The 26,895-nt window shown below is 41.5% G+C and overlaps 1 protein-coding gene across 2 annotated transcripts; it reads left to right on the top strand.

Annotated features, from left to right (window-relative positions):
• The first annotated feature begins 26 nt into the window (after positions 1-26).
• On the top strand, positions 27-26,895 carry COIL (coilin). Of its 2 annotated transcripts, XM_061142593.1 has the most exons (8): positions 27-305; positions 16,877-17,978; positions 18,097-18,183; positions 18,672-18,719; positions 21,596-21,665; positions 24,604-24,692; positions 25,542-25,628; positions 25,937-26,895. In XM_061142593.1, exons 1-8 carry the CDS (start codon positions 61-63, stop codon positions 26,000-26,002), a joined length of 1,794 nt encoding a protein of 597 aa, XP_060998576.1. In that variant the 5' UTR covers positions 27-60; the 3' UTR covers positions 26,003-26,895. The 2 variants fall into 2 exon arrangements, with proteins under 2 accessions (XP_060998576.1, XP_060998577.1); XM_061142594.1 differs by lacking the exon at positions 25,542-25,628.

Here is a 26,895-nt window from a genome sequence, read left to right as displayed (position 1 = left end):
CCGCGCACGCCTCTCGGCCGCCCGGTCGAGTCTCTCGGCTTCCGTTGCGCATCGAGCAAGATGGCAGCCTCCGAGACGGTTAGGCTACGGCTTCAATTCGATTACCCGCCGCCCGGCGCCCCGCACTGCACGTCTTTCTGGCTTCTCATCGACCTGAACGGATGCCGAGTCGTCACGGACCTCATTAGTCTGATCCGCCAGCGCTTCGGCTTCAGTTCCGGGGCCCTCCTGGGCCTCTACTTGGAGGGGGCGCTCTTGCCCCCCGCCGAGAGCGCGCGCCTGGTACGAGACAACGACTGCCTCAGGTGCGCGGGCGGGGCGGCGCGGCCGGGCCGGGCGCGCGCCTGCGCACGCCGGGGCGCCGCCGACTCCGGAGGCCGCGGGGCTGAGGGGCCGGCTGGGCGGGGGCCTGACGAGCGGCTCTTCTGTGAACCAGGGGCTTCTGGCCGGTCTAGTTAGGCGCGGGGGACCGAAGGTGGAAAAGCCCCGGCCTGCTGTCTGGGCAGGGCCCGCGTCTCTGCCTGCCTCGGTTTGCCGAGTGCTTGCTCAGCCAGGCGCCGTTGTTAGGTGCGCGCGGGCCTGCCTCAGACTCGGCCTTGCTCTGGCGGCTCGCGGGCCGAGCAGACACCAACAGGCGTGTCGTCTTCACCAGGTGCGGGTTCTCCAGCCTCGGAGCTCCTGCCATACTGCCTGGCGGGCCTAGTTCTCTGTCTCATTTGGCTTCAAGTTAAATAGGTGTTTGGGACCTTTTGGGTTTGAATTGGGAAATCAAAGTTTTCAATATGTTTTTGGAAATTTAAAAAAAAAAAGTGAAATGAGTGTCAAGGAGCAGTTGTGTCAGTTACTCACGTGTGGCACACGTGTCACAGTAAAATGGTAAGACAGTCGTTTTGTTGCAGGAAGGGGGATCCCTTCCAGGGCCTGAAACTGGGCTCTTGTCTAACACTAGGAAATGAATTGTCCGAGGAGACACACATACTGACAAAGCAAGAGATTTCACTGGGACAGGGCACCCGCGTGGAGAGCAGGAGGGTAAGGCAACCCAGGAGAACAGCTCTGTCTCATGGCCTGCAGCCTCAGGTTTTATGGTGATGGGATTAGTTTCCAGATGGTCCTTAGCCAATCATTCTGACTCAGAGTCCTTCCTGGTGGTGTAGCCTTGTTCAGCCAAGATGGATGCCAGAGAGAAGGATTCTGGGAGGTGGGCAAACAGGTGGTGTCTCCTTTTGGCCTTTCTCAAACTCTTCTGGTTGGTGGAGGCTTATTAGTTCTGTGTTCCTTACCAGGACCTCCTGTTGTAAGACAACTGATGCGTATAGTTACTATGGTGCCTGGCCAGGGTGGGCGGTTTCAGTCAGTGTGCTTCCCCTAACAGCTCCCGCTGAGAGACTTCATACTCAAGACACTTCTTGGGAATTGGGGTGGAGGTCTCTTTCTTCTGTAACTTCTTCCTGCTGTGCATGGGAGTAGGCCTGCCTAGCAGAGTGGAAGTCTCTCTGTACCTGATCTAAGTCAAGGTATATTTTTTGCTTTGACTGAAATCAGCATTCACCCTTGTAATAATAGCAGTTTAGTTTGAAACAATTGGCTCCTCTCAGAGATGGACTAGACAGGGGCCAAACAGTATTCCTGAGTTCCAAGTCCTAGATCTGAGCCTTGTATGATTGAAATCGCAATCCGTTGGTCTGCCATTTTGTTGTAACAGACCCAATTAGAAGTAGCTGGAGGAGGGATAAGTGGAATTTTAACAGACAAAATAAATCTGATTTCTTTTTAGAAGAATAGGTCTGAAACCCAGTCTGGACCTGGCACTTTGGGGAGACTTGTAGCCAGGTAGCCAGTTGCCTAGTTTTATAAAAAGTAAGGTTGCAGCTACTAGCTTCCAGCAGACATTGTTTTGAGAATGGTGGCATCCAAGGCTGACATATCTTGGAAAACTCAAGTGTTTAGCAATACAAGGTCTAATTTGAAATTACACCCATAGCATCACCTAGTTATTTCCCAGGATGTCTGAAACATAGATACTCTATTTTGACTTTTAATTGTAAAAATTTCCTTGATAGCCAAAGCAGATTTCACGATTAATGACATCAGTGTTTTTCTAGGGATGAGAAGATGCAAGAATTGGAACTTGTAAAATCTTCTCCTGAAAAGATCTAACTATCTGAAAGCCTGTTCTGCCACTTTTTCCCAGAGCACAGAGTGCCTAATTCCTGATTTTCACCCTGAACTCCTTTCAGGGGTGTTGAAAGCCAGCAGTGGCTATGATTTAATCTTTGTAGACGTAGATGGCAAGTGTCAGTTTTCAGTTGGCAGAGCCCCTTTTTGCTCATAAACTAGACCATGATTTTGAGGGGGGCATTTCATGACCACTTTAGCCCATGGTGCTGAGAATGTCCATTCTCAGGTTTGGCAAAGACTTTGTCAACAGGTCACTCAATGTGCTGTTACTGGACTAGGCCATAAATTAGTATCCAAAATTCTCTGGACCACCTGTCTTACTAGCTTCTTGGTCCAGGAAAATATTCCCTCTTGTTGCTTCTTCCCATATCTAGAGTTACACTTACCATCATCGATCTCATATTGGACTATATATTATTCTATTAGAGGCCTCAGACACACATTTGGCAGTGTAAGAAACAGCAATTTTGTAAAACGGGTGAAATACAAATAGCATAGCCAGCAGTATTAGTAAAGTCACAAGTAAGACTTAAGAGTTTCCATTAGATGTAGCCCAGTATATCTCAGGTCATCTGACTTAGTCTACTCTGTAGAATCTTTATCTTGCAGGGAAATTATATATTGGCACCACCATCTATAAGGCACATAGCCCAGTTTTCTAGTGGATTTATTACTCATTTGATAATCTTTTTCATGTAATTTAACCAACCAAATAAACACAGTTTAATATCTCTTTTTGGGATGTTTCAGGGGCCCTCTGAAGCACCCCAAAGTTAGCTAGAGGTCAAAAGAACTTCAAAAGAATTTGATTTAGAAAGTTTTATTGAAAGATCAATTAAAAAGATTTAGAACATTTGGTCCGGAGAAGGCAATGGCACCCCACTCCAGTACTCTTGCCTGGAAAATCCCATGGACGGAGGAGCCTGGTAGGCTCAGTCCATGGGGTTGCTAAGAGTCGGACATGATTGAGCGACTTCACTTTCACTTTTCACTTTCATGCATTGGAGAAGGAAATGGCAACCCACTCCAGTGTTCTTGCCTGGAGAATCCCAGGGATGGGGGAGCCTTGTGGGCTGCCGTCTATGGGGTCGCACGGAGTCAGACGTGACTGAAGCGACTTAGCATCAGCAGCAGCAGCAGAACATTTGGTCAGATTTAGTCAATGTTGATGGGTATGTCATTTAGCTTCTTGATAGGTGACAATGGGCATAAATACCAAGGCTCAGGGTCTAGTGAAAGTCAGCTCTGCCATCTTGGACCTAGTTGGCTCTAACCAGTTTTCTTATGCTGTGTCATTCCTATCATTCCTAACAAAATCCATTTATCTAACTAACTGTAATCCAATTTTAGAAAATCCTGATCATGCATAACGCTTTTTAGTAATTTTTCATACCTTTTTTCTTTCTTTTTTTTTTTTTTTACTGAAAACACACTTCCTACTTTCCTTTAGCAACCAAGAACGTTTATATTAGCATTTTATAGATTGGTGAGCATAAATACCAGTGATAATTTCTAAAACCCTTGCTTTCTTAGAACATTTTAGGATGGCACCAAACATTATTCATCTATAGTCCCAAATCTCTTTGTTTCTCTGTAAAAGGAAATTAGTGTTTAGTAGTAAATGTTTCAAAATCTTATTTTATTTGGAAATGATCTAACTATTCAATAGACTTCCAACACTTCGTTTAGCACAACCCTTAGAAATTCAAGTTATGCCCATCTGGAGAGACTATTTTAGGCAGATACTTCTAAAGATAATTATTCGTAAAGAGCTTATCTAAAAGCTCATATCTCATTTACTTTTTTTTTTTTTTAGAAGTTTCTTCACTCAAGGTAATGTCCTTGTTGACAAACTTGTAACAGATATGATAATATTTAACTTATATTAAACCTAGGTACAATGAAAATGTTCTACTTAATATTAATTACTCTAAGACATGTCTATATTAGATAGGTCAACAAACAAACATTAATATCAGGTATTTAATACTGAATGTTTACCAGTTCACATGAACCTGGAATTTATTGTTTAATTTAGAATTATCTGATTTGTAAGCGCTTACCTTTCTTTAAATTAGAGATACCAAGGGAACATTTCATGCAAAAATGGGTTCGATAAAGGACAGAAATGGTATGGACCTAACAGAACCAGAAGATATTAAGAAGAGGTGCCAAGAATACACAGAAGAACTGTACAAAAAGGATCTTCACGACCCAGATAAACACGATGATGTGATCACTCACCTAGAGCCTGACATCCTGGAATGTGAAGTCAAGTAGGCCTTAGAAAGCATCACTACGAACAAAGCTAGTAGAGATGATGGAATTCCAGTTGAGCTATTTCACATCCTAAAAGATGATGCTATGAAAGTACTGCACTCAATATGCCAGCAAATTTGGAAAACTCAGCAGTGGCCACAGGACTGGAAAAGGTCAGTTTTCATTCCAATCCCAAAGAATGCTCAAACTACTGCACAATTGCACTCATCTCACACACTAGTAAAGTAAGGCTCAAAATTCTCAAAGTCAGGCTTCAGCAATACATGAACCGTGAACTTCCAGATGTTCAAGCTGGTTTTAGAAAAGGCCGAGGAACCAGAGATCAAATTGCCAACATCTGCTGGATCATCGAAAAAGCAAGAGAGTTCCAGAAAAGCATCTATTTCTGCTTTATTGACTATGCCACAGCCTTTGACTGTGTGGATCACAATAAACTGTGGAAAATTCTGAAAGAGATGGGCATACCAGACCACCTGACGTGCCTCTTGAGAAACCTGTATGCAGGTCAGGAAGCAACAATTAGAACTGGACATGGAACAACAGACTGGTTCCAAATAGGGAAAGGAGTACGTCAAGGCTGTATATTGTCACCCTGCTTATTTAACTTATATGCAGAGTACATCATGAGAAACGCTGGACTGGAGGAAGCCAAAGCTGGAATCAAGATTGCCAGGAGAAATATCAATAACCTCAGATATGCAGATGACACCACCCTTATGGCAGAAAGTGAAGAAGAACTAAAGAGCCTCTTGCTGAAAGTGAAAGAGGAGAGTGAAAAAGTTGGCTTAAAGCTCAACATTCAGAAAACTAAGATCATGGCATCCAGTCCCATCACTTCATGGCAAATAGATGAGGAAACAGTGGCTGACTTTATTTTTCTGGGCTCCAAAATCACTGCAGATGGTGATTGCAGCCATGAAATTAAAAGACACTTACTCCTTAGAAGGAAGGTTATGACCAACCTAGACAGCATATTAGAAAGCAGAGACATTACTTTGTCAACAAAGGTCTGCCTAGTCAAGGCTATGATTTTTCCAGTGGTCATGTATGGATGTGAGAGTTGGACTGTGAACAAAGCTGAGCGCCGAAGAACTGATGCTTTTGAACTGTGGTGTTGGAGAAGACTCTTGAGAGTCCCTTGGACTGCAAGGAGATCGGTCCTGGGTGTTCATTGGAAGGACTGATGCTGAAGCTGAAACTCCAATACTTTGGTCACCTCATGCGAAGAGCTAACTCATTCAAAAAGGCTGATGCTGGGAAGGATTGAGGGCAGGAGGAGAAGGGGATGACAGAGGATGAGATGGCTGGATGGCATCACTGACTCAATGGACATGAGTTTGAGTAAACTCTGGGAGTTGGTGATGGACAGGGAGGCCTGGCGTGCTACGATTCATGGGGTCGCAAGGAGTCAGACACGACTGAGTGACTGAACTGAACTGAACCTTTCTTTAAGCCAATTAAATAGAGCTCATTTACAAATTAACCTCAAAAATGTTACCCAGAGACAAAGACATATTTAGACAGACACAGTGCAAGATCTAGCTTCTTTTCTAAGTTTAGTCATGAATTAGATAATACAATGTAAAATTTACTAGTTTATAAAAAACAGTTGGAATAAATAAAATTTTTAAAGGCTTTTCCCCATTTTTTCTCAATCTCAGGAGTTAGAGATGGTCTAGATAAGTGTTCCTGAGAGCCCTAGTCTCAAGGCATAGGGAAAGAAAATCAAGTTCTAACAAAATGGCAGCAGGTCTAAACCAACTGGTGGTCGGACAAAGCAAAATGGCCATCAAAAATCACAACACAACACAGAGTTAAAACACACATATATAAATCTGGCAGTCCTCATCAGACACTCCCTTAAATACAAGAATACAGTCTCTCAGAAAACCTCCTATAGAGACACAGAACTTCAGATTGAAGTACTAACAGAGTAAAGGAAAATATCTCAGGTCTTCAAAGATTTCAAAGGGAGGAAAGGAAGTCAGGTTGAAAGAAGAAGGGGGAGGAGGCGGGAGAGGGGGACAAAAGGGGTGGCCTTACAGACGTCTCCTGCCACCTGCAGATACCCAGGCGTTACGGGACTTTACCCTGGACCTCCAGAGAAGGGAGGACCGGGACTCGGCCCTACCAGAAATCAGACCAGACCAGAGCCAGAATTTGAGTTCTCTGCCAAGAGGAGGTGATCAGTCTCCAATCCTCAGCTCAACCTGAGGCCCTTCAACCAGATTCCTGCGTCCAGTACCAGGGGACTAGAAAAATAGGGAAGGATAGGAAGGGTTAGGGAGAGGAAAGAGAGAGGGAAGGGGAGAGAGGTCAGTAAAGTCTCTTGTTCCTTACTGGTTGGGGCACACTGGCCAGTTGTCCGCATCAGGAGGAGACCAAGGACAAAAGGGTACCAGTTGCGGCCACTAGGTCTGATCCATTGGCAGGCAGGCTGGCACCTGAGTACCCCGAGTGGTCAGGATATCAGTCTCAGCAAAGAAGAGTCCCACCAGAGTTGCCATTTGTTGCAGGAAGGGGGACCCCTTCCAGGGCCTGAAAGTGGACTTGTCTAACACTCGGAAATGAATTGTCTGAGGCGACACATGTGCTGACAAAGCAAGAGATTTTATTGGGAAAGGGCACCCGGGTGGAGAGCAGGAGGGTAAGGGAACCCAGGAGAACAGCTCTGTCTCACGGCCTGCAGTCTTGGGTTTTTATGGTGATGGGATTAGTTTCCAGGTGGTCCTTAGCCAATCATTCTGACTCAGAGTCCTTCCTGGTGGTGTAGCCTTGTTCAGCCAAGATGGATGCCAGAGAGAAGGATTCTGGGAAGTGGGCGAACAGGTGGTGTCTCCTTTTGACCTTTCCCGAACTCTTCTGGTTGGTGGAGGCTTTTTAGTTCAGTGTTTCTTACCAGGATGTCTTGTCATAAGACAACTCATGCAAGTGGTTACTATGGTGCCTGGCCAGGGTGGGCGGTTTCAATCAGTGTGCTTCCCCTAACAGTTTCAGTTCAGATTCATATCTTGGAATGATTTATTTAGGGCCTCCTTTTTTTAATGTTAGATTTATTTATTTTAAATTGAAGGATGATTGTTTTACAATATTGTGTTGGTTTCTGCCAAACATCAACATGAATCAACAATAGGTATACCTGTGTCCCCTCTCTCTTGAACCTCCCTCCCACCTCATTCTCCCATCTCACCCCCTAGGTTGTTACAGAGCCCCTGTTTGAGTTCCCTGTCATACAGCAAACCCCCACTGGCTGGCTGTTCTACATACGGTGGTGTGTATGTTTCCATGTTACTCTCTCCATACCTCCCGTCCTCTCCTTCTTCCCCCACCCCACGTGTCCGTACGTCTGTTCTCTATGTCTGTGTCTCCATTGCTGCCCTGCAAATAGGTTCATCAGTACCATCTTTCTAGATTCCATATATATGCGTTAATACATATTTGTTTTTCTCTTTCTGACTTACTTCACTCTGTATAATAGACTCTAGTTCATCCACCTCTTTAGAACTGACTCAAAGGTGTTCCTCTCTGTGGCTGAGTAATATTCCATTTTGTGTATGTAGGTGAACATCTAGCTTGCTTCCATGTCCTAGCTGTTGTAAATAGTGCTGCAATGAATATCGAGATACATGTGTCTTTTTCAGTTTTGGTTTCCTCAGGGTGTATGCCTAGTGATGGGATTGCTGGGTCATATGGTGGTTTTATTCCTAGTTTTTTAAGGAATCTCCATACCATCTTCCCTAGTGGCTGTATCAGTTTATATTCCCACCAACAGTTCAAGAGTTTTCTCTTTTCTCCACACCCTCTCTAGCACTTATTGTTTGTAGATTTTTTGATGATGGCCATTCTGACCAGTGTGAGGTGATATCTCATTATAGTTTTGATTTGCATTTCTCTAATAATTAGCTGTGTTGAGTGTCTTTTCATGTGTTTATTAGCCATCTGTGTGGCTTCTTTGGAGAGATGTCTGTTCAGGTCTTTTGCCCACTTTTTAATTGGGTTGTTTTTCTGGTATTGAGTTGTATGAGCTGCTTGTATATTTTAGAAATTAATCCTTTGTTGTTTCATTTGTTATTATTTTCTCCCATTCTGAGCATTGAGTTTTTACCTTGTTTATAGTTTCCTTTGCTGTGCAAAACCTTTTAAGTTTAATTAAGCCCCATTTGTTTATTTTTGTTTTTCTTTCCATTACTTTAGGAGGTGGATCATATAGGAACTTGCTGTGATAAATGTCATCGAGTATTCTGCCGGTGTTTTCCTCTAGGAGTTTTATAGTTTCTGGTCTTACATTTAGGTCTTTAATCCATTTTGAGCTTATCTTTGTGTATGGTGTTTTAGGAAGTGTTGTAATTTCATTCTTTTACATGTAGCTATCAAGTTTCCCAGCAGCACTTTTGAAAAGACTATTTGTGCCCCATTGTATATTCTTGCCTCCTTTGTCAAAAATTAGATACCCATATGTGCATGGGTTTGTCTCTGGGATTTCTGTCTTGTTCCATTGGTCTGTATTTCTGTTTTTGTGCCAGTACCATACTGTCTTGATGACTGTAGATTTGTAGTATAGTCTGAAGTCAGGAAGGTTGATTCCTCCAACTCCATTCTTCTTTCTCAAGATTGTTTGGTTGTTTCGGATCGTTTGTGTTTCCATATGAATTGTGAGATTTTTTGGTTCTAGTTCTGTGAAAAATGCCATTGGTAATTTAATAGGGATCACGTTAAATCTGTAGATTGTATTTGGTAATATAGTCATTTTCACAATATTGATTCTTCCAATCTAGGGACATGGAATGTCTCTCCATCTGTTTATGTCATCTGATCTCTTTCATCAGTGTCTTACAGTTTTCTGTATACAGTTCTTTTGTCTCCTTAGGTAGGTATATTCCTAGGTATTTCATTATTTTTGTTGCAGTAGTAAATGGAATTGATTCCTTAATTTCTCTTTCTGATTTTTCATTGTTAGTATATAGGAATGCAAGTGATTTCTGTGTATTGATTTTGTATGTACAAAATCAAAGGCTTCATTTTAAAAACTTCATTTACAGTGAAAAAAAATTAGAGTTGTGAACCAGGCTACTTTCTTCTGCTTGCCCTTTGCTGAATGTTGAATATTCTTTTTCCCAGAGTATGTCAGATTCATACAATTTTTTCATAGCATCAGGGAATTTAATTTGGAACAGTTGTATCTTTGAGTGCATGTATGTATCTTTCTTTCTTATAAAAGCAGAAACACTATGATTTATTAATAATGTTAGCTATTTACAATGACAATTTGAAATAGTCCAAGTTTCAAAAAAGTTGTTTTTCTTTTTTATTCATTCCATTCTCTCTGCAGTTCAGGGACGATTTATTATAAATATTGCATCCTCTCCTGTTATGTTTACTTTCTGATCTCTCTCCTGCTTCATGAATTAATAACTTGCTGATAACTAACTGCAGTTATACTTCATTTAATGAATCATCTGAAAATTAGACTCTTTATAATGAAGTTAGCAATGTCAAGCAAACTATGAAAGCTGTTATAGGAAATAAATACAGCACCAATGGCAGGCAGAATTCTTCCTCAACACCAAAATGCACAGTTGCATATGTCAAGAAATATCTCTGCAGCTGGCTTCAGTGATAAATGGGGCAGACCTTAGGAAAAAGTTGAATTTGGAAAAGTCCTGTATGTTTTTGTGGTTTCATGTCCCCAGTCATTTGCTTGTCTTCCTCTGACAGACTCACTTTTCTTCAGAGCTACAGAAGAAAATCTCTTTTCTCAAAGGTACCTAGTATTTTTGGAGTAGAGCAAAATAATTTTGTGTTTCTGTATATTATCTTCTTGTGTCATGTGGACTGGGTAATTATACCATATGTTGCTGCTAAGTGCAAAAGATGGTTGAGAAAGGAGAGATCATTATGGAACACAAATGATCAGGGAATTCAGCAGTAACATGAAGGGTAGGTAGGGAAATGTTGGATGGCCCTGTATAGTTGTGGAGACAGAAGCAATACTAACTTGGTGAATAGATGAGTTTGACCAGCAGAAGGGCTTTGTTGGGATTTCCAGGAGTGCTTAGAGAATTCTCATGAGAGAACGTGGAGTCTGGTTGTGGGAATCCTGAGAAATAACCCCGGAGGCTCAAGAGCATCACCACACTTGTCTGCCACGGTCACTTCCTCACAGCCCCTTCTTTTGAACCCCCAGAATCTGACTTCCTCTGCCCCCAGGCTGCTGACAGTGACCTCCTGAAGTTGGTCTGCATCTTCCCTGGGAAGAGGATGTACTGCCATTTGCCTGCAGCCCCCTTAGTCTGTGAGGGTCACTCTAATGAAATACCACAGGCTTAAGCAACCGAAAGTTCTCTCTCACAATTCTTGAGCCTGAAAATCTAAGATTAAGATGTTGGCAAGTTTAGGTTTTTACTGAGGCCTCTGTCCTTGGCTCGTGGGTATCTCTGTTACTGTGTCTTCACATGGCCTTTTCTCTGTTGTCACAAAAAGGCACATGACCTGATGTCTCTTTGTGTGTCCAAATTTTCTCTCATAAGTACACCAGTCACAGTGGACTAGGGCCCACTCTAACGGCCTTATCTTAATTTTATTACCTCTTCAAAGGCTGTGTATCTAAATACAGTCATATTAGAGTACTCTGGGTTAGGGCTTCACAGAAGAATTTTAAGGGGACACAATTTAGCCTATAACACTCCCTGAAGAGAGCGTCACAGGAGCCTGTCCGCGGCCCCTGGCTTGGAGAGCGACCAGGTGAGGTGAGATCTCTCTGTTGAAGAGTCATTCTGTGAGAAAACAAAGTGCCTTCTCTCCTCGGTTGCTCTTGGACCCTGTGACATTTGATGCTTATTATTAAATACAGAACATTAGAGGCGAGTTCTCATTTCATGTTGCTGTGATCAGTAGCTCCTTGGATGGCCAGCCAAGCCCCTCTGACATGTCTCTGAGGCTGGCAGTAAGAGTGAAGAAGACAGTGTTTGAGCCAGGCTGAGAGCAGTTTGGTTCCCTGAAATCTCGGATGCCAAAGAAGGCCCTTGCCATTAAGGCTGCTGCTCCTTGGCAGCTCTGGGTCTCTCGATGCTAAATCTCATTTTGTGGCATGCTGATGGTTCGAGGAATGTAGAATGCCGGGCTCTCTTCTCTGTCATATTGAGGAGCGTGCTTGTGTAATGCCCTTGGGTTTTCACACTGCTATGAAAGTGTTTCATACATATTTCATACATACTGCTATGGTGCATATTCTTCTGTATCTTTGTGTACTTGAGCAATGACTCAGTAAGATCATTCCTAGAAGAGGTACTACTTGGTCAAATGTTAAAATTTGATAAGTATTGTCAGGTTGGCCTCCAGAAAAGTTGTACAGGTCTGTATTTATGCCAAGAATACGTGGGTTACCTTTGTTCAATATTGTGTGAAAGGTAAGAGAGTGATAGAGAGCAGAGTGATTAAGAGACCAGGGTCTGGATTCAGAGCTCTGGATTCGAATTTTGGCTCTGCAACTCATTAACTGTGTGCCCTTGCTCAGATAACTTACTTCTCTGTAGGTGGAGACAGATGGGATGCCAAGAGATTGCAGATTCCTGTTTACACCCACTTTTTTGAATTTCACCTCCATTTGATGGGACAAGTTCATTAAAAACCCACCAACTCCTGTCCTCAGAGGGCTAATAACATTCATTGTATTAATAAAAATTAGAGCTAACATTTAGATAGCCCTTGCTTTTAGCCCACCACTGCTCTAAACATATATAGTAGCTCATTTGAGTACTATAATTATTACCCTCATTTTCACGGATGAGAAAAGTTGAAATAATGATATTTTAAACTTTTAACCAAAGGCAGAAGATTTGAATTCAGTCACTTTGGCCTTGGCAGGCAGTGGCTAGTGGGAGTGGGGAGGTGTCAGGCAGTACAAATGGTCATGTCTTTATTTACATATGATAGAATCCTCAAAGTGAACTTGGAGATTTAAAGGGAATACCTTACATTTTAATATGTTTTACCCAGTTTGCCCTGCAAAGAGTTTGAGTGAACAGGGAGTCTGTCTTAAAAATTTCTTGGAATCAAAGACAGGTAACTATACAGGTAGTCTGCTTTCACTACTAATTATACAGGTAGTTCACTTTTCTTTGTAAAAGGACAGCTTCATTCACTTTTGTTTGTAAGCGGACAGTTACATTTGTTGTCTGTGATCAAAGTGGAGAAATGAAGAGCATTGCCAGGAAAAGTGTCCACCCTGAAAAGAAGGGTAACTGGGCAAGTGGGCCGTTTCTTGTTCCCTGGCTGGCATTTAGTTTCTCAATCTTAGTGTATTCCAAACTGAAATTATCTTCAGTAGCAGCAGATAGCAAGGCTGCAGCAATCACAGGTCAAGTACCCACAGATCCTTGGTGAGGTGATGCTCAAGCTGCTCTTGAAGGCTCCTCTGAAAGCCAGGGGTCCTACCTGCAGTGGATGCAGCATGTATGGTGTTCCAGTGAATTAATGAGCCACAGTGACTGAACATCTTACATCTATTTTCTTTTTATTTATTATTTATTTTAATTGGAGGATAGTTACAGTATTATGACGGTTTTTGCCATACATCAGTTTGAATCGGCCATAGGTATACACGTGTCCCATACATGTGTTCCCCCTCCACCTTGAACCCCTCTCCCACCTCCCTCCCCACCCTATCTCTCTGGGTTGTCCCAGAGCACTGGCTTTGCGTGCCCTGCTTCATGCATCGAACTTGCACGGTCATCTGTTTTACATATGGTAATGTACATGTTTCAATGCTATTCTCAAATATCCCACCCTCTCTTTCTCCCACCGAGTCCAAAAGTCTGTTCTTTACGTCTGTGTCTCCTTTGCTGCCCTGCATGTAGGATCGTTGGTACCATCTTCCTAAATTCTACATATATGCGTTAATATACAGTATTTGTCTTTCTCTTTCTGACTTACTTCACTCTGTATAATAGGCTCCAGTTTCATCCATCTCATTAGAACTGACTCAAATGTGTTCCTGTTTATAGCTGAGTAATACTCCACTGTGATATGTGTGACAACTTCCTTATCTGTTCATCTCCAGTGGACATCTAGGTTGCGTCCATGTCCTGGCTATTGTAAACAGTGCTGCAGTGAACATTGGGATACATGTGTCTCTTTCAATTCTGGTTTCCTTGGGTTGTATCCTCAGCAGTGGGATTACTGGGTTGCATGGCAGTTGTATTCCCAGTTTTTTTTTTTTAAGGAATCTCCACACTGTTCTCCATAGTGATTGTACCAGTTTGCATTCCCACCAATGATGTAAGAGGGTTCCCTTTTCTCCGCACCCTCTCCAGTATTTAATGTTTGTAGACTTTTTGATGATGGCCATTCTGACCGGTCTGAGATGATACCTCATTGTGGTTTTGATTTGCATTTCTCTAATAATGAGCGATGTTGAGCATCTTTTCATGTGTTTGTTAGCCGTCCATGTGTCTTCTTTGGAGAAATGTCTGTTTAGGTCTTTTGCCTACTTTTTGATTGGGTTGTTTGTTTTTCTGGTATTGCGTTGCATGAGCTGCGTGTATAGTTTGGAGATTAATTCTTTGTCAGTTGTTTCATTTGCTGTTATTTTCTCCCACTCTGAGGTCTGTCTTTTCACCTTGCTTATAGTTTCCTTCGTTGTGCAAAAACTTTTAAGTTCAATTGGGTCCCATGTATTTACTTTTGTTTTTCTTTCCATTACTCCAGGAGGTGGATCATAGAGGGTCTTGCTGTGATTTATGTCATAGAGTGTTCTGCCTATGTTTTCCTGTAAGAGTTTTATAGTTCTTTGGTCTTACATTTAGGTCCTTAATCCATTTTGAGTTTATTTTTGTGTATGGTGTTAGAAAGTGTTCTTGTTTCATTCTTTAACATGTAGTTGACCACTTTTCCCAGCACCACTTGTTGAAGGGATTGTCTTTTCTCCATGATACTTTTTTGCCTCCTTTGTCAAAGATAAGGTGTCCATAGGTGCGTGGATTTCCTGCATCTATTTACAAAGTGTGATGAAAAGTTTGGTACTAATCGTCATCTCAGAATTGAAACCTGAATCATTGCATTGCTACAAGTGAAAACAAATTGATCAAAGATGTTATGGAAAGTTCCATATCCTGCAAGTTCCTCAGTAGTTCTTAGATTCATGGTATGCCAGACTAGCTTTTGCCAGTTTACGGATTACTTCCTTGCTGCTAGGTGCTGATGTCCACAGCTGAGAACAGCGGGTAATGAGTTTTTATTATGTAAGTCCCTGCTATTTCAGAGTTTTATTTCTCTCTGTGTCCTCCTTCTGGTATCAGTAGCTTTTATTTTATCTTTATGTGTATGTGTATGTGTCTGTATATTTGTGTATTCTAAAGAATAACTGAAGAGTTTTTTCAACTACCACATTGAGATAAATCCATAGGATTAATGTACCTTCAAAAACTTAAAGAATGCTTATAATCTATTTTATTACTCACTGGTTGTACTTTATTTTTATTTATTTATTTTTTCATTTATTTTTATTAGTTGGAGGCTAATTACTTTACAATATTGCAGTGGTTTTTGTCATACATTGACATGAATCAACTGTACTTTATTTTTAAATATGATTGTCTGCATTGTTCCCTGGTCACTAAAAGTACTTGATGAAAGGTACAGCTGGATGTAAATATATTGAAAGAATAGTGTTTGTTTTTCGCAGGCATTTTTTAAACACCCACTGTGTGCTTGACATTGGTGACACTCACTCAGGTTTCTGTCACTCTGGCTGTGCATATTAGAGTCAACTGTTGCCAGTTCATGGAGGAACAGAATTCCTTTACCACAGTAAAATACTTTTGGATGAGTTGTGTATTAGAGTTCTCCAGAGAAACAGGAACAATACGAGATGACATAAACATGGCTATAGCTGCAGATGTAGAACTGAGGTTTTCAGTAGGACTTGGCTCATGAGATTATGGAGACTGAGAAGTCCCAAAATCTGCAGATGGCAACCTGGAGACCTGGGAAAGCTGATGATAAACTTCCAGCCCAAGTGCAAAGGCCTGAGAACCAGGAGAGCTGATGGTATATTTCAGTCTGATTCCTAGTCTAAATGAGGAGAAGTTCTTCTGATGTCCCAGCTCAAAGATAGGCAGGGGGTGGGAATTCTCTCTTGCTCAGCCTTTTATTCTGAGTCCCATTCATATTGGGACCATCTGCTCACAAAAGTGGGCTTCCCAGTGGCACTAGTGGTGAAGAATCTGCCTCCCAATGCAGGAGACTAAGAGATGGGAGTTCGATCCCTGGGTTGGGAAGATCCCCTGGAGGAGGGCACAGCAACCCATTCCAGGATTCTTGCTTGGAGAATCCCATGGGTAGCAGCCTGGTGGGCTATAGTCCACAGGGTCACCAAGAGTTGGACACGACTGAAGTGACTTAGCACACATGCATGTTCACAAAGGCAGTCTGTCTGTTTAGTGTACAAATTCAGATGTTAATCTCATTCTGAAACACCCCCACAGACACACCCAGAATAATGTTTAACCAAATATCTGGGTACCCCAGGGCCTAGTCAGATTGAAAGTGAAAGTCACTCAGTCATGTCTGACTCTGCAACCCATGGATATATATAGTTCATATAATTCTCTAGGCCAGAATATTGGAGTGGGTAGCCGATCCCTTCTCCAGTGGATCTTTCCAACCCAGGGATTGAACCCAGGTCTCCCACATTGCAGGTGGATTCTTTACCAGCTGAGCCAAGAGGGAACCCCAGGAATACTGGAGTGGGTAGCCTATCCCTTCTCTAGGGGATTTTCCTGACCCAGGAATTGAACTGGGGTCTCCTGCATTGCAGGCGGATTCTTTACCAACTGAGCTATCAGGGAAGCCAGGTTGACCATGAAATTAATAATCACCAAATGTTATAGAATTTTATAATGGCTGTCAGTACAGTTTAAAACATGTTCAGTGTTTTCCTAAAATCAAACAAAAATGAAATCTGATTTTTAAAAAATAGTTTACAAAACAAAATGGGTAATCAGCATTGTCACCATTTAGGGTAGGCACATAACATAGTGGAAAGGTTATGAACTTTGGAATTAGACAGACAAGCTTGAGTTGCATTTCTGTGACTTACTGGCTGTGGATCCTGGGCAATTACTTGTATGAACTGTAATTTTGTGATCAGTTTTAAAATGAAAAGAAACCAACTTCACAATGGTGTTTAGATGAAAGAAAATCTAATTTTAGGATGCAGTAGATGATCAATAAATAAAATTAGTTATTTGAAAGTTGACCATAAGTGATGCCATAGATCATTTTGTTAAAAAGAGTCTTTTATCTTGAAGTGATTTGACCTTTTTTTCATTGCCTGATGTAGTCATGTTAGCATATAACTATGTCCTAGAGACATGCTTATGAATTACTAAAGCTTTCTCTCTTGTTCTTTTAACAGAGTTAAATTAGAAGAGAGAGGAGTTGCTGAGAGTCCTGTAACAGTTAGTAATGGGGACAGTACTCGTTTATTACCTAGAAAAGCAAAGAAGCGGGCATTTAAGTTGGACGAAGATGAAGAAACCGAACCAGATTACAGAAATTCAAAGAAGCATTGGAAGAGGCATGAGAACAATAACAGTGAGAAGACCTTGGATCTAGAACCGAAAGCAGCCACAGAGCAGAGTGTGGGGAAAAAAAACAAGAGGAAGAACAAAGCCACGTGTGATGTGGTGGAGGTTGATGATGGAGAGACTGAAAAAAAATTGCCAAAGAAGAAGGAGAAACGTGAATATAAAAAGCATGCCAAGACTCCCAAGTCTTCTAAAGCACAGTCTGTGAAAGAGTGGACCATCCAGAAGTGCAGCCCTAAAGCTCTTCCTGCTAGAAACAGCCTTGTGAAAGCCAACCGGAAAGGTGGCATGGTCGTCCGTACAAAAGACAGTCCTGATTCCTCCTCGGAGTCTGAGTCTTACCACGAATCAACTAGTGATGCTGTCAGCAACGTCATCTTGGAGGTCAGACATTCCTCACAGAAAATCTCGACTGACATGTCAAAGGACGGATCCTCTGTGAAAACCACAGCTACAAACAAAGTGGCTCCAAAAACTGGTTTTACCTCAGCCCCTGTCAAGGGCAAGACCTCCAGAACATCATCTTCTAGTTCAGACTCTAGTTCAGAGTCAGACGATCAATGCGCGATGCCAAAGAGCACCCCCGAGTGTACTGCAGGGTTCTTAAAGACTGTAGGCCTCTTTGTAGGAAGAAATTGTCCAGGGCCATCATCACAGGTTCCAAACGCCACTGGATGGAAGCAGTCGGACCCAAACAGTGGTAGACAGGTCCTGTGTCCCCCTCCTAACGTGACTCTCCCCGCCAGTTTGGGAAGAGGTTGGGGTAGAGGAGAGGACCTTCTTTCCTGGAAAGGAGCGAGGGGGCGGGGTATGCGGGGGAGAGGTCGAGGACGAGGGCATGCTGTTCCCTATGTTTTAAATAGAAACGCCGACTATCAGAAGCAACAGCAGTTGAATGAAATGGTGACAAATTCATCTACCATTATCCAGGCAAGTATTACTGTGAGCTTATGTCTTCCCCTTTCCTCATGTTGTGTGTCTGGAGTTGATGTCGGGGTTCACATTTTCCCACCAGTAACAAAATCTCGTGACTAACACTGTTTTTCAGAATCCCATAGAGACACACAAGAAGGACTACAGTCTCTTACCATTGTTAGCAGCTGCCCCTCAAGTTGGAGAAAAGATTGCATTTAAGGTATATATTCAAAAAACAACAACAGTTACAACAAAAGAGTTTATTCCTTTTCCAAATAAACTTATTCATTAGCACATTAGGTTACATTTGTATTTATAAGTTAATATAATTTATGTTAATAAAATTTAATGAATTATTGAACTAACTTATATGTATAAAAACTCTTCCTGAATTATATCTTTCATGTTTTCTTGCCAAGCATGTAGTAGGTGCCCAGTAGTTATTTTCTGAGTGAATAAAAATGACTCAGCCTGGTGTCTGGAACATAGTAACTGCTCAATAAAAAAAAGACTCTACATGTCACCTCCAGACCTCCCAAACCCCCACAAAGAACCTTTCCTACTTGAAGCCCTGTTTTGCTACAGGCTCTTGGCAAGGCTTCCTGAGTGGTGGAGTAAGCCCCGGAACATGGCATGTTTTGTTTTCTCAGGAGTAAGGAAAAGGAAACATGGGGTATCTGTATTTGTGAGTTTTTTTTTCTTTTTTAGCTTTTGGAACTAACATCCGATTATTCTCCTGATGTCTCTGACTACAAGGTAAGGGTCTTTATTTACAAATAATCAAATGTCAGTACATTAAAGAAGCTAACATCATGTTTAATTTTGCTAATTACAGATAACATAGATTTTTATGGAGTGAACAGTGCCGTAAAGAAGAAAATAAAAATATTATCAAAATGTAAACTTTTTAATAATATCACATTGAAGTTTCCCAGTGTTACTTTTCTTAATACCCACGAGGAGAATGACAAATTTTTTTTTTTAACTCAGTTTTTTCTGATCAGCTTAGATACACAAAGTTATTTGAGTATCCGTCCCCCATGATCCTCATCTTTGAAAGAAAATAAAATAGCTCTTAGTCAGAAAGGGCTTCCTAGGTGGTTCAGTGGTTAAGAGTCTATGTGCCAGTGCAGGACATGCAGGGTTCAGTCCCCGGGTCTGGAAGACCCCCTGGAGTAGGAAATGGAAACCCACTCCAGTATTCTTGCTGGAGAGTCCTGTGGACAGTGGAGCCTGCTGAGTGAGCACGCACGTACAGACTCAGCCAGGAAATCTGATTATTCTTGGCATGGGAATCTATTTCATATGTTTATGAATTCCTATTGGTTCAGTCAGTTCAGTTGCTCTGTTGTGTCCGACTCTGCATCCCCATGGACTGCAGCACACCAGGCTACACTGTCCATCATCAACTCCTGGAGCTTGCTCAAACTCATGTCCATCGAGTCGGTGATGCCATCCAACCATCTCATCCTCTGTCGTCCCCTTCTCCTCCTGCCTTCAATCTTTCCCAGCATCAGGGTCTTTTCAAATGAGTCAGTTCTTTGCATCAGGTAACCAAACTATTGGAGTTTCAACTTCAGCATCAGTCCTTCCAATAAATATTCAGGACTGATTTCCTTTAGGATTTGATCTCCTTGAAGTCCAAGGGACTCTCAAGAGTCTTCTCGAACAGCATAGTGCAAAAGCATCAATTTGTTGGGTCTTAGCTTTCTTTATAGTCTAACTCTCACATCCATACATGACTACTGGAAAAACCACAGCTTTGACTAGACGGACCTTTGTTGGCAAAGTAATGTCTCTGCTTTTTAATATGCTGTCTAGGTTGGTCATAACTTTTCTTCCAAGGAGCAAGCATCTTTTAATTTCATGATTGCAGTTAGCATCTGCAGTGATTTTGGAGCCCAAGAAAACAAACTCTGTCACTGTTTCCATTGTTTCCCCATCTATTTGCCATGAAGTGATAGGACCCGATGCCATGATCTTCGTTTTCTGAATGTTGAGTTTAAGCCAGTTTTTTCACTCTCCTCTTTCACTTTCATCAAGAGGCTCTTTAGTTCCTCTTTACTTTCTGCCAGAAGGGTGGTGTCATCTGCGTATATGAGATTATTGATATTTCTCCTGGCAGTCTTGATTCCAGCTTGTGCTTCATCCAGCCTGGCATTCCTGTTGGTTACTATGATCTAATATGGTTTCTTTTGCTTTACCAGTTAACCATAGGTAATTCACAAATATTATCCTTGGAATTTCCTCTTTTAATATTTGTGTGGGACTTAATATTGGCATATGAACTTCATCATAGTTCAGCAAAAGTATGACTCAGTGGGATTATAGAATTACATGTTGTCTTTCCTTTTCTTACCCATTCAAAATTTTGTTAAAATATTGTTAAAATGCATACTTTATTATTTTGATGTGAGATTCAGAATGTAAGTCCATTTTTAAAGGAAATAATTGATATGTTAACATAGTAATATAGATAAGGTACAACAGTGAGTCAATCTGAATTGATACCTTGGAAGTCTTTTAAAATCTTGGTAAGAATCTTTGTTCAAAAGCAGGCTAGAAGAAGAATCAGTTCATGAAGGGATTTGCTTGGTTAGTTCTGGGTAATTGGTGTATTTTGCATCTTTTCATCTTAGTCCCTTAATATAGGTGACCACCAAACTTATCATCTACATCAGAACACTTGCAAATGAAAAGGATTACTATTGTATTGATAATTTATACTGAAAGGAAACATAAATGGACCTGTCTTGAGCAGACCAGGATGTTTTTTCACCCTACCACAGATGATTGATTTAATTCTGCAGTGTGTGAGGAAATGGAAATAAACATAGAATTTATATGTCAATCATTGATTCGAGATGATATAGATTTTTTAAAATGCATATTAAATAGATGTTGGTCATTATAGTTATTATTTTGGAAAGCTGTTTGCTACTTTGTTTCCAGTATTTTTAGGGCTTTTTTGAAGTTGCTTTCAGAGCCATTTCAAGAGTGAAAATCAATGTTACTTTTTTGCTTTGAAGTCAAATGCTGTTATCCAGCTAGATGATTAGCTTTATTCATTAAGCTTGTCTTTAAAGTCAAAGCTACCTTCAAAGAATGTAGTCTCCCCAGCCCCCTGACCCTGTCTAATATGTATCCATAGGATTTTAACTTATGGAGGTGACTGAGTGGTAACACAGCAGAGTCAGTGCTACTGAAGAGAAGTATTTATTATTTACATTTCCCAAGAGAAAGGAGAATGCCACGCCAGGCAGGACTCCAGATGCCAGCACCTGGCTGTGGCCGGGAGGCAGGGGCAGGAGTGAGGAGCTTCCATCCAGGTTTCCTTGGGGTTGGAGGGCAGGTCAGGGAGATGGCTCAGGGCAGGCTAGTTTGGATAACTAGAGGCTGTGGGCTCTAGGGCTCTTCCTAGCTGTGTAGTGCTTGCTCCGGGGATAATTTAGACCAGAGAAATGTGGTCTGCTGTGGAAGTTTTATTCCAAATACATGTTGACTTATTTAAAAAATTGTTTGTTGAAATAAAATTCACATAAAACTCACCATCTTAACTATTTTTAAATGGTTTTAGTACACTCATTATATTTCACATGTTGATTTTTGACTTGGACTTTTATTTTTGAAAGGAAGGAAGAATATTAAGCCATAACCCGGAGACCGAGCAAGTAGACATAGAAATTCTTTCATCCTTACCTGGTGAGTCTTCTAGAAAAAAATTTGAAAACGTAGGCTCTTCATGTCTGCACTGGTTTCTGAATAGCTTCTATACGCAGGAGCCGCTGTCTTCCTTGGCCACTGTGGTTACAGTGCTCTCTGCTGCCTCCGTTAGCACAGAGGGCCTAGGGGTGGGCTGCACTGCGCTTCCACTAGTGGGGCTGCGTGTCTGCTGAGAGTTGTTGGGTTTGTCCCCCAAACTATTAGGCACGTTGTTCTTTTTATTGTAACTTGTAATTTCATAAAATTACATCAATTAATGAAAATTGATGGAAAAAAAAATTATGTCTATGAAACCTAAATTGAATGCTGACTCAGGATCGTTGCTGAAAATTGAATTACATGTGATGGGTTAGCTATAAGAGTTTGGGAGGAATTTGATAAAAATCTGAGAAGATTCTGCACATAAATTGTGTTGCTAGTCTTATATTCTTGCATCCACTTAAAAAACAAAAAACCTCAGGACTTCTCCTGACAGTCCAGTGGTTAAGACTGCATGCTCCCAATGCAGAGGGTGTGGGTTCGATCCCTGGTCGGAGAACTTAAGATCCTCCATGCTGCGTGGCATGGCCAGAAAACAAAACTAAACAAAACTCCTCAAAACTCAAAAACTGGAAATTGCATATATGCATTAGGGATAAAGTTTCTAAAAGAAAGACAGCTCCAGTCAGTGGACTCATAAGACCTACTAGCTCTGTTTGAAAAGGTTGGCAAATGAACATACTTCTCTGTGTTAAAGTAAAATGTCTGAAATATAAGTGTAGCCACACTCTCATGCATTATTTTAAATGGTTCCCTGCTTTATCCCTGAATCACCCCACCCATTTTTGGTTCTGAAACCCTGGAATAACAGGACCTTTATTGTGTGTGGCTTAACTCGGGTTGTGTTTGCAGGGGTCCCTGGCCAGAGATTAGAGGAGATCCCTTTTTCTTTAGCAGACTCTAAGGAATTAATTATTTTCTGTTCATGTTTAAATAAGATAGTAAAAGATTCAAGACTCTAGTACATAGAAATCATTCAGAAAGATTTTTCAGGGGATTTCCCTGGTGGTCCCGTGGTTAGGATTTGACACTTTCTTTGCTGGGGCTCAGGTTCAATCCGTGGTTGGGGAACTAAGATCCTGCAAACTATGAGGGCACGCAGAAAAAACACAAACAAAAAACCTTACACTGGTTTTCCAGCTTTCTTCTGATTAGATTTCATTTGAAGAAATCCTCCTTAGGAATGTTGGACAGAGGTTTGTCCGTGGTCAAATTCTGTGGACACAGCCTGATCACTTCTTGTCAGGTGATTGACAGTGATGATATCCAATTAGAACTTTTCTTTTTGGGAGCATCAAGAAACAGTTGATCTGTTTTCTAGCAGAAATACAGACAGTCCTCACTTTGCATTGTTCTAATATACATGAATTTCAGTTACCATGGTTTTGTTAAATAAAACCAGTCTCCAGTGACTTGGTATATTAACTCTTCTTTTTAAAAATATTTATTTCTTTGCACTAGGTCTTAGTCGTAGATCTAAGTTGCAGGATCTTCCCTTGTAGCGTGTGGGATCTAGTTCCCTGACCAGGGATCAAACCTGGGCTCCCTGCATTGCGGGTGTGGAGTCTTAGCCACTGGAGCACCAGGGAAGGCCCTGTTAGCTGTGAGTAACTGTGTGAAGTACTACCAGCTCTCCAGCCCACAGATCGCTGCACGGTAGCAGGTGCCCATTATGATCGGTGACAGTCACCTTGCTTCTTACAGTGTTTTGGTGCTGGTCACTGTGACCTGGTGCTCAGCTCCCACGCCACAGCGAAGTGTGCAGCTGTGGTGCCTCCGTGCCTCCGTGACAAACCCACGCGTCACTCTACAAAAGCGGGTAATCAAGTAGGGAACTGGCCAACAGAAATGACAGCGTGACAAAGAAACAAAGTGATGATGTGAAAAGTAACATCCAAATTTAATTGAAGTGAAATCATAGAAGAAATAACTCACTGTGGAAATGCTGACATTGAGCTTTCTGTGAACTTCTTGACATCAGTGAGGAAAGTGGTCATGATGAAAGAAATAAGGATGTCCTAGAAATTACATAAGCAAAAAACTGGACAAAACTGAAAAAGAAACTCTCAGATCTATTTCATAACCTTCAAAACTCAAAGGGTAACGTGCTGAAAGTAGACTCAAACAGAAAGGAGTATGATGGCTGTGCCAGGCGTGGAAAAGATCCTCACTCTGCACGTGCTTAGATGGCAAGGGGGCGAGCACTGTTCAAACCACCCTGGGTGTGTGTGGACACAGAACATTCTCTAATTCTCATTTTTTCTGCTTTACATTAGGTCAGTGTCCTACATAAATAGCAGTTTTACTGTGTTTTCATTTCCCTATACAGTAAAGGTTTGAATGTTTTGACAAAAAATTTTAAAGATCATGAGACAGTCATAAGTTTCCCCACTGATTAAGATTGTTTTGCATGATTTCAACCTGTGTGGTCATTTTTATAGCCCCACCCTACCATGTAAAATGAGGACTGCTGTGTTACCAAGTAAGCATGTATAATTTCTGCGGACACAACAAGATACAAGAATTTTGCAGAATTCACATCACCTTCTCTTGTTGAAACAAACCAGTTTTGGGGGGATTATCTTGTGGTTACACATTCTTTTCTGGGATTACTAGTGATAGTGTATCAGCTCATTGCTTTTCTGTGAAGGAAAGATCGTTGCTGATGCATACCTGAGAAGCTCCTGTGTGTTGACACAGGGTTTTCAGAGCATCTCCTGTCACTGAGCACTCCATGCTTTCGTGTGTGTACCCAGCCTCCACGTCAATGGACAGTTTGTTTGTGGTGGTTTTTCTAACGATATGAATTCCCTGTAGAGGATCTTTTTCACTGCTGGGAAATGACTTATTGTCTCTCCTTCCTACCATCTGGTTTCAGCCATGAAAGAACCTGGGAAATTTGATTTGGTTTATCACAACGAAAATGGAGCTGAGGTAGTGGAGTACGCTGTGACGCAGGAGAAGAGGGTAGGCACGCTTCTCTTCTTGGGATTGCTTGGTCGTCCATTCGCTTGACTGGCTGCTGGTGGTCTGGAAGGTGACGCTGCAGCTTTCTGCACTGCCTATATAAAATCAGAGAGGATCCCAGCCTTGGGGGGTCCCCGGAAGTCTCCACCATGTCTCCTTACAGTGACTACTACCTCCCAAGAGTTACCATGATTCTGACTTAGGATAGTGCAGATAATTTTGAAGAATGACACACAGTGATGAATCTGTCTTCTGATTTTGCTTAAGTCCTCAAATTGCCATTTTAGGGAGTATATGGTTTAGAGCTTTGTTGGCAGCCAGACTTCCAGAGATGCTGGAATGGCTGTCTCATTAGAGTATGGTAGCATTGAAGTGAATAGAATTTATATTTAAGAAACCGCTTCTTAAGGTGTTTATACTTGAAATGTTATGATATTGTTCTGAAGTTTTAGTATTGCAAAGTCACGTTTTATCTGAAATGTAAACTTGTGGAAACCCTAACCAGACTGTATGTTTTGCTTTGTCTTTAGGATAGATGACACTCAGGGATTTACTCCAAAGGCACATTTTCAGGGTCTGTGGTAGGCTGTGCAGATTTGGCCCCGTATCCTATACTTCTTTATTTGCAATATATGCAGCCCCACTCTTTTGTTGAAATGTGTTCTTGGAAACTACACTGGAAAATTAAATGTTAGAGGCTTTCCTCTTGGAGGCCTTATTAAACTGAGGCCTGAAGTAGGGCCTGTAATTACATTTTTGGACACTAGATGGCTCTCATTATTCATGCAGATGGCCTTCGTTAGCTTTGCTTTCTCTTGGTAAAATGCGAAATAACTCCTCTGTTTTTAGGCAGCACAGGAAAAGAACTACAGAGCTGCACGGAAGGGCGTCAGCAGTCTAGTGATAACCCTCTGGACCGTATCTGCCTCCCAAGAGGTCTGCAGACTGCCTGTCCATAGAGACTGGTTGGGCAAATCCTTCTGACCCCTTGGTAACCAGCTGGTACCACCCGGCCCCAGCCCATGCTCTAAATCAAAGAAAGATGAAATATGTTTAATATAAAACTTAGCTGTGTTCTAGGTAAACAAGGCCTTCTACCTTAATTGAACTGAATTTACTGGGACTCAAATTACCTCCAGTCCTTAAGCATTCTTCACAAATGAAAATTGAAGTTTTTAACTGACTAAAATTCATATGACCTCAAAATGACATCTCTAAACTGAATATTTTCTGTTTTTCCTCAGATAAGCGTTTTTTGGAGAGAGTTAATAGATCCAAGACTGATTATCGAATCTCCGAGTAACACATAAAGTGTGGAGCTTCCCCGAGTATGACCTCTCCACCTCGTGGTTTATAAATGTCTTATTTGTGAAAGTGACTATAACCTGAACTGTTTTTTTTTTTAAAGAAGATTTGTGAGTTGTATGCATTTTTGGTTATCTTCCATTTGCTGCATAGGAAAAAATCTACCTCATCATTTAAAAGAACATGGGTGTTGCTTTTGTAGATCTTTTTTTTTCCAGGCTTAATCTTAGTAACAAAATTTACAACATGACATTCCTTCAGGCATCGTTTATAAAACAATATGTACGGTTTCGTCTCTTTTTTATTTTTTTCAACCATCAAGTAGCTATCGTCAGTAGGAGTTTGTAATACCAAATACAAGAAAGTGCTGTATATCTTGTCTCAGTAAGTTTTATTAAGTAACGTTTTAAAACATGAAAGCATGTTACTTGACTTAATTTTTTAAAATTTAAGTTGTTCCATTCAACGTGGAACATCTTATACATTTCAAGTATTTTATACTTGTGATTGTTGGGAGTTAACCAGTAGCTGGGTTTGTTACAGGCAATGAGTTAAGGAATCCTTTCGCACTTTTCTCAACTTTAAGATGAAGGATTCTCAGGGCCTGTGGAGAGCAGTGAAAATAAGTGTGTGTGCCTGGGAAAGAACTGGGGCTCCATTCAAGGGGGAGGATTCACTGTGAGCTCAGGCCAGGGTGACCCGCCCAGCCACTCGATCCCGGGTTCCTGGCTGAGTGTGCTGTGCTGGAGTGAGGGTCTTGAACAGAAACTTCCTTTTCTGTTGTTATTCAACACAAAGCTAAAAAGGCTGAAATATATACTGTGAAAATTGTTTTAACAAAACATCAGATCCCTCCTTTGGCTTTGCAGATTTTTAAATAAAATCATATTGAACTAAA

The sequence above is a fragment of the Dama dama genome, chromosome 5 (genome assembly GCF_033118175.1).
Source record: "Dama dama isolate Ldn47 chromosome 5, ASM3311817v1, whole genome shotgun sequence".
Classification (NCBI taxonomy): Eukaryota; Metazoa; Chordata; class Mammalia; order Artiodactyla; family Cervidae; genus Dama; species Dama dama.
This window is presented reverse-complemented; position numbering and strand designations above follow the sequence as displayed.